At 36.7% G+C, this 7353-nt stretch overlaps 1 protein-coding gene across 1 annotated transcript in view; it reads right to left on the bottom strand.

Annotated features, from left to right (window-relative positions):
• The window catches only part of SIM1 (SIM bHLH transcription factor 1), a 118985-nt gene extending 112045 nt beyond the window's left edge, over positions 1–6940 (bottom strand). The window contains exons 1-2 of the mRNA XM_089665183.1: positions 6809–6940; positions 5121–5601 (exon numbers count right to left, since the gene is read on the bottom strand). Of these exons, the coding sequence (XP_089521309.1) occupies positions 5121–5295 (175 nt within the window). The 5' untranslated portion in view covers positions 5296–5601; positions 6809–6940. The remainder of the gene's footprint in view (positions 1–5120; positions 5602–6808) is intronic.
• Between the last annotated feature and the right edge of the window lie 413 nt (positions 6941–7353).

Raw genomic sequence — 7353 nt, 5'->3', positions numbered from 1 at the left:
AGCCCTCTTTTGTAGATTGCTTTGATTTTTTTTTAACAAACAATTTCTTTAGGCTTCATTAGTTCATTTTGAAGTTTCTTTTGAAATACAGGTGTCTGGCGCACTGCATAACACAAAACGTATATATATAGAGAGAGAGAGAGAGATGTTATATAGATAAAAAAATGTTAATTCTTTACACACACACACACATACATATATATATATATATATATATATATATATATATTATTACACAGATTCGTATACCTATATATATATATAAAGAGAGAGAGAGGGAAAGAGAGAGAGAGATTTAAGTGTATATATATATATATATATATATATATATAAGGATATTTAAGTGTGTGTGTGTGTATATATATATAGATAGATATATATAGATATATATATAGAGAGAGATTTAAGTGTATATATATATATATATATATATATATATATATATATATATATATATATACACTCTGATTGCACAGCTCCAAACACCTGTAATTAAACATATTCTATATATGTCCGTCTATCTATATAGATATATAGCTATATTTTGTATGTGTGGTCATTGTACAATATAAAAATCAAGATGATTTCATTCGGCTGTGGTGTATCAGATCTTGTAAAGCACACTTAGATGGTTTACTATAATAATTGATGAAGGACGTATTAAATGTAGCTATACACAAAGCCTTGCTCACAGATATGTGTATAAAAAAGCCACCTATTAGTATAAAATAGCCTTCGTCCAATACAAAACACAGGTCCTATACATATACTATCCAAATATTTGTTCTCTTTGGTAGATTTGTAATGATAGCGGAAAAAGTCCATTGCAGTAAAATATTCATTTGATCAAACCACAGACCTGGAGGTGGTGTGAGGATGAATATATGAATATATTAGTGACAACTCCAGGCCCTGGCCGCTGCAAAGGTAAAGGTGTGTGTCATGAATAGGGAACACATTAGAAAGCAGTCCATTTAGGTGTACACAAATGTTTCCTATAGAGCTGAGTGAAGCAGGTGACAGGTTAGTGGAGTGGGCGGTATGGATCAGATTGGGGCTCATTCACAATCAGACTAATGTCCCCCTATGGACTACCATCTACTTCTTTGGGGTTGTTTTTTTTCCAGTGACATAATGTGCACAGAAAAGTGAAGCTAATTGTGACATCATGGCCACCCACAGCCCAGCCTCTTGTGTTTTCTTATTAACAAATAAAAGGATCACCTAGCATTTACTAAGGGGGCTTCAAAACAATGTACCCTCCATGACTACACTTCATTTTATTGACTTCTTTTAGTGTGTTTAATCAGCCGACAATAAAATGCTAATCCGCGGCCCTTGTTTGTTGAATTGTTCCGATGTATCATTGAAAGGAGTGGTGACGTTTAAAATCCCAGTTTGTCACAACACCTCTCCCGGATCAATCAAATAATTGTAGGATGCCAGCAGTCCATAGGCACAGAGATAGACGATCAGGGATGGAGCTTGGATTCTGAGATCAAACCATGGGCCGAACTCGGCTTCTCTTTTACAAGGGTGTAAAGGCAGGCTGTAATCCAGCCCCCGATATTTGAAGTAAGGGGAACCTACAATCGGACTCATTCATCTGTTCGCTGCTGCTGCCACATAAATCTCCTGTTTTAACTGTTCTATTAGAAGTTTAGTTCAGCACATCAGTGTGTAAGCCCACATCAAAAAGAAGGGGATTAGGAGCATGGAGGAAAGTGCACCGTTTGGGCCTGGAGATGAGAAAAACTTCTGGAGGCAAAATAAACATTGAAACCCGACACTTATTCCCTTCTTCACCTCTCCAAGAAAAACAACAACACACAGGGCACCACGTGGGAATGTCTGCACAGCTCCCTATACAATGCTTCCCCAGAAGGGGGAATTATAACAAGCACAGCGCAGCCTTCAGACATTAACAGTGCGAGTACAGCGCAGCTCATTAGACGCTGCCCAACTCGGCTCTGTCTAGGCTGGGGCAACACTTGCTTGGATTCCTAGCAATCATGTACTTCTCACATCATAGTACTTCTTTACTGGGGCCACAGGAAAATCTAAGTTCAACTTTAAATCACTGATTGAGAGTAAAAACAAAACTACACTCCCTTAATGGACCCCTGCGCCTAAAACTAATGGAGGATTCTGCATACACACTTCATCTACAAACTTATCATTCCTTTATCAATGCTGGGTCAAAGGTGGCTGGAATTGGCAAGGCATATATGGGATTTCCCAGCACGAAAAAAGAAAAGATGTCCTTTTAAAAATGTATGTGTGTGTGTGTGCATATGTATATATATATATATATATATATATATATATAGACACACAGATTATGTGTGTAATATCTATATGTGTCTATATATATATATATATATATATATATATATATATATATATATATATATATATATAAAACCACAGAAAATTATGTGTGTATTATATATATTTGTGTGTGTGTTTATATATATATATATATATATATATATATATATATATATATATATATGTACACACACACAAAATATTATGTGTGTATTATATATATATATATATTTGTGTGTGTTTATATTTTTTATATATATATATATATATATATTTGTTTGGTTTGATTTTTTTTTTTAGTGTGTCTTAGTTCAGAAAACTTGCTTCTAGATTTCTATACTCACCTCTGCACCTCTGTATCTTGTATATGTATGTTGTACCCAATCCAGTCTATAATTTACAGATCCTATTAGCATACTATTACTGGTCATTTTGTTTCGGTATGTTAATCATTTTTTGTTCGGTTATTTTCTACGATTATACTCCTTATTTCTAGCTGCTAGAATTCAGCTGGTGTCACAGAAGCATAACAGTGTTATATGGTAGCCTGGCTTGCTACACACATTCCCCTAAGCCAGGTACACATTTCTTTCATTATAATTACTGTTATCATATTTTATCAGTAACAATGTTATTGTTGTTATTATTATTGCTATTATTATTATTATTATAGTTCTTATTATTATAGTTCTACTATTCGTTCTAGATAGCATAATAATGTTACAGTTGTTATTATTATTATTATTATTATTATTATTATTATTATTAATAATAATAATAATAATAATAATATCTGTAAACGAGACAGACAAGCTTCTTCTTCTATATGTGTTATTTTAGCGAAAGTATCTAATATATATATATATCGATTTAATAAAGGCGTGCTTTGTACCCTTGGTAAAAAAAAAAATATGTGCTCGCTGCAGACATCAAAATCTAAGTTCCTCTTCAACATGACAGTTGGCATAAGGTATAATGCATGTGATTTGTACTTTATCTTTTTGTAGAAAATTATCAGCCCTGGATTCTGTTAAATGGTCACCTTTTATTTTCAAATAAAATAAGCCGCTTTTATGTACATCTTGGGATATGTCCTATGTTCTATAGTGCTGCGCCCTATTTTTGCTGTTAATAATAATAGGCAAATGGCAGAAAAAGATGTCTAGTAAAGAGCAGAAGGAAAAGAAGCATAGTGGTGTATGTGGAGGTTTGTCCAGAGTCACTTGTTGTAGGTATGCTGGAAGTCGGCTGTGCAGTGTGTGTGAAATTAGCATAGTCTTTGGAGTGCGCTGGGTAGCTCTGGTGCACTTTGCCAGGCTATCCCCAGGTGTATTAAGGCATTCTCTGGGCACCCAGGGACAGGGAGCTGCTATTCTTTTCCTCCCATGATTAGACACAGCCCTGCAAGCTGCACCATATGCTTCTTCTGATCAAACAAGCAGCTACATAGGCAGCAATAATTGACGAGATCTGCTGGAAATCACGCAGAAAACTAGCCTACTGAGACTGGGAGAGTTGACAAATCATTGCTAATAATCCTTTTAGGAACATCACTGACTTTGGAGTTTACAATAGCTTTATTTTTATCAACTAACAGAATGAAGAGCAAACCAGATTCCAGATTTTATTACTGCAGGACTAGTCCTAATGATCAAACCGGCCAATCTAAAAGAGCGAAGAGAACTACAATAGCTAGTAAACGATCTATCTATTATACATATATTTAATTTTTTTATTTTGTTATCATTATTATCATTTTAGTATTTTCTTTTATGATACAAATCAATCGAAAGAAAGAAAGAAAGAAAGAAAGAAAGAAAAAGAAAGAAAGAAAAGAAAAAGAAAGACTCTCTCTGTTTTAGCAGCCCCAAACCTGTAACCTATGTAGTTATGAAGTGTAGGTTTATGATTGGTAGGGTTGGGGTGGTTGGCTCTTAAGAAGGTCGGGGAGAAAGTTATGAGGGGTTTTGTTTTTTTTTATTTCAGTCTTTTTTTTTTAGTTTGTTTTTTTATTACGTTGGTAATACCCTGGACAGTGCACAGCTCATAAAATGAAGATCGGGAATAGAAGGTTTTGTAGAGGGAAATGGGTTTATTTAGCTGGAGAGTGCAAAATCAGGCTAACTTCTGCCTATAAACCAATCAGCTTCTAACTTCAGCTTGTTCAATTAAGCTTTAACAATAATACCTGGAAGCTGATTGGTTTCTGTGCAGAGGTGAGCCTGATTTTGCACTCCCTCGCTTTAATAAATAAACCCTAAAGTGTTTTGTTTTGTTGTTTCGTTATATATTTAAAATAATGACTTCTTTTTCCTGTCCGGTACTCTGGACACTGCACAGGTTATAAGGGGATATGGGAAAGATCAGGTATAGCTGCTATAGCAGAAGTAATAGTTAAGAAAATAAATAACTATATATATATATATATATATATATATATATATATATATATATATATATATATATACTTTTTTTTAATTAAGGTTTGTTTTAGTTTTCTTTTTCTGTTTTTTTTAGGGTTGGAGGGTTTGTTTATTTTTGTTTTTTTTAAGGTTTGGGTTTTTTTAAGGTTTGTTTTTGTTTTCCTTTTTTGTTTCTGGGTTTGGTGTTTTTTTTTTTTTTTTTGTATCTTGTACCCAGGAAAATACACAAAGGATTTCATCAGGCACAACCTCTGGCAGAAAGTCCAGAGACATCGACCAGACCAGGGAGAGACAGAGGACCATTTGTACAAGGTTTAACAGATTATCCAAAGAGTGAAAGGAAGATAAACAAGAAGGAGGACCTACCTTCAGGGAAAACCACTCTCATTTTTAAATAGCTGGTTGTCAGTCTGATTATGGATGCTTTGTCCAGCTGGGAGGTGATGGCAGAGGGCAGGGGCAGCAGTTTAGCCAGTTCATAAAACTCACTGTTTTCTTTCTCCCGCCTAGTCCGGGCAGCGTTTTTGGATTTCTCTTTCATGGCGGAGAAGTAATCCTTTCCTAGATGTAGTAGACACTGAACTCCACAGAATCATCAAAAAGGAACAGCGTTCTTCCAGCTGGAGGTCATAGAAGAAGAGGCAGGAGGCTGGAGATGGTCAATAACTGAGCTGGGTCCTGGAAATGAAGAAACAGGGGCAGCTATGGGAGCCTGTATCCTCAGGAACCTTAAATCCAGGGTTACAGAAGTTGGGACAGTTCTCCTTTGGTCCAACACAGCCACTGGTGTCATTCCAGGACAGGAGGCAGGATGTCAATGGAGAGGGCCCCACACCACACTGTCACCCTGTGGAAGAGAGCAGGGCCACCAACATCAGCTGTGCCTGACATACGCAGGTGACAAGACATCCCATGATGTCACACATAGGTGATCTGTCAAATTGGACGTTGTCAGGCTGATTTACTAAAGGAGTTGGGGATCTTCACCTAATAAATAGAATCATTCATTTCAATGATCCAATCTTGTGAACAGCAAACTCCTCTTTATTTATTATATTCGCATAATAAAAAATGATTACAATTATTCATTTTTTTAGGGGTTTTTTTAGTTTTTTTTCTTTTAGTTGTTTTTTTTCCTTTTCTTTTTTGTTTTTTTGTTTTCTTTGTTTTGTTTTGTTGTTTTGTTTTTAACAGAAAAGGAGCACAGCTTTAATTGATCAATTGAAGATTCTCAATCCTTTAGTAGATCAGCCTCTTTATATCAATACAGCAAAATGGATACACTGTATATCAATACAGCGAAATGGATGCTTTTAATTAAAAAAAATATTAATTTAAAAAATAATAATTAAAAAATAATTAAAATAACATTTTCACACACGCACACACACACATATATATATATATATATATATATATATATATATATATATATATATATATATATATATATATATATATATATCCCACACAGGTTTGTTCATTCTATTAGCACCAAGTCACCCTTTTTATTCAATTGATATCCCCCTATCCAAATACATTTTATCCCAGTTCATATTCCTCAATCTCCACATTTCCTGAACGATTTTCCTAGACATGTTGCTGTCATATACACCCGGGTGGAATGGTAATACATAACTCACACATCTTATTGTAGCCATATTAGTCATTCTCACATCGTATAACAATCAACTAAAAATAACGGACACATTTTTATTTCTAATAAATGTCCTTGTGTTCGTTTTGTGAATGAGCCTTTAAGCCGGGCACACACTCTACAATCTGGTTGTACAATCTCCTTTAGATTTAAACCAATGATGTGACCTGAAGACAAACCTGAACAAATCTTTGCTTAATATGAAATCAGGCAGGTTCTTCTATTACATCATGGATGGGGATTGTACAATCAGATTGGACGGTGTATGTCAGCACTGGGCCATCGGAATATGAGGTAACCAGGAGACATTCAGGGTACAGGTCGGTGCCATAGCTGGTACCCAGAACCTGTAGAAGACTAGAATCCCCCCTCCCCCACCTCTCCCCTCCGCACTCACTTCATAGGTGTGTGTCCTGTGGAGAGCCGGTCCCGTGCAGACTCCTCATCCACTGGCTCGTTAATTGTCAGCTCAGGTAGCCCATTAACTTCTTCCTGTCTTAGCGCTCTACTTAGTACAACTTCATTCCTGCTCCAGCACTCTCTATCCCTCCCGGGCTGCCACTCACACAGCCGCGCTCAACCCCATTGGACGGCGCCTTCCATGACCCGCCCGCTGATTGGCTGCCAGTCGCTGTGACGTAGTCCTGCTAGGACACACAGTGAGGAGCCCTGGCCGGTGACCCCCGGGACTTGTACTTGTCATGGGCTCCAGCCGGGGCTTCTCCGTCCTCATAGCGTGCAATGGAACCGTCCCGGAGCACGGGGGAAGGGGCCAGCCATGGACCGAGGACGTCACCCGGACGCCTAATTACGTCTTTAGGCCAATTGGAACTCTTGGTAACGGATTGTTAAGGTTTTATCACCGAGCTTCAGGGCACAAGGAGCTCTTCTCTCACATTGCTTCACAGACCTCTTCCCTACACAGCCAAGACCAGCCATTCC

This window comes from Staurois parvus, unplaced genomic scaffold (genome assembly GCF_062004578.1).
Source record: "Staurois parvus isolate SC_StPar_1 unplaced genomic scaffold, SC_StPar_1.0 ptg000048l, whole genome shotgun sequence".
Taxonomy (NCBI): domain Eukaryota; kingdom Metazoa; phylum Chordata; class Amphibia; order Anura; family Ranidae; genus Staurois; species Staurois parvus.
The sequence above is the reverse complement of the archived record's forward strand: the minus strand, read 5'-3'. Positions and strand labels throughout refer to the sequence as shown.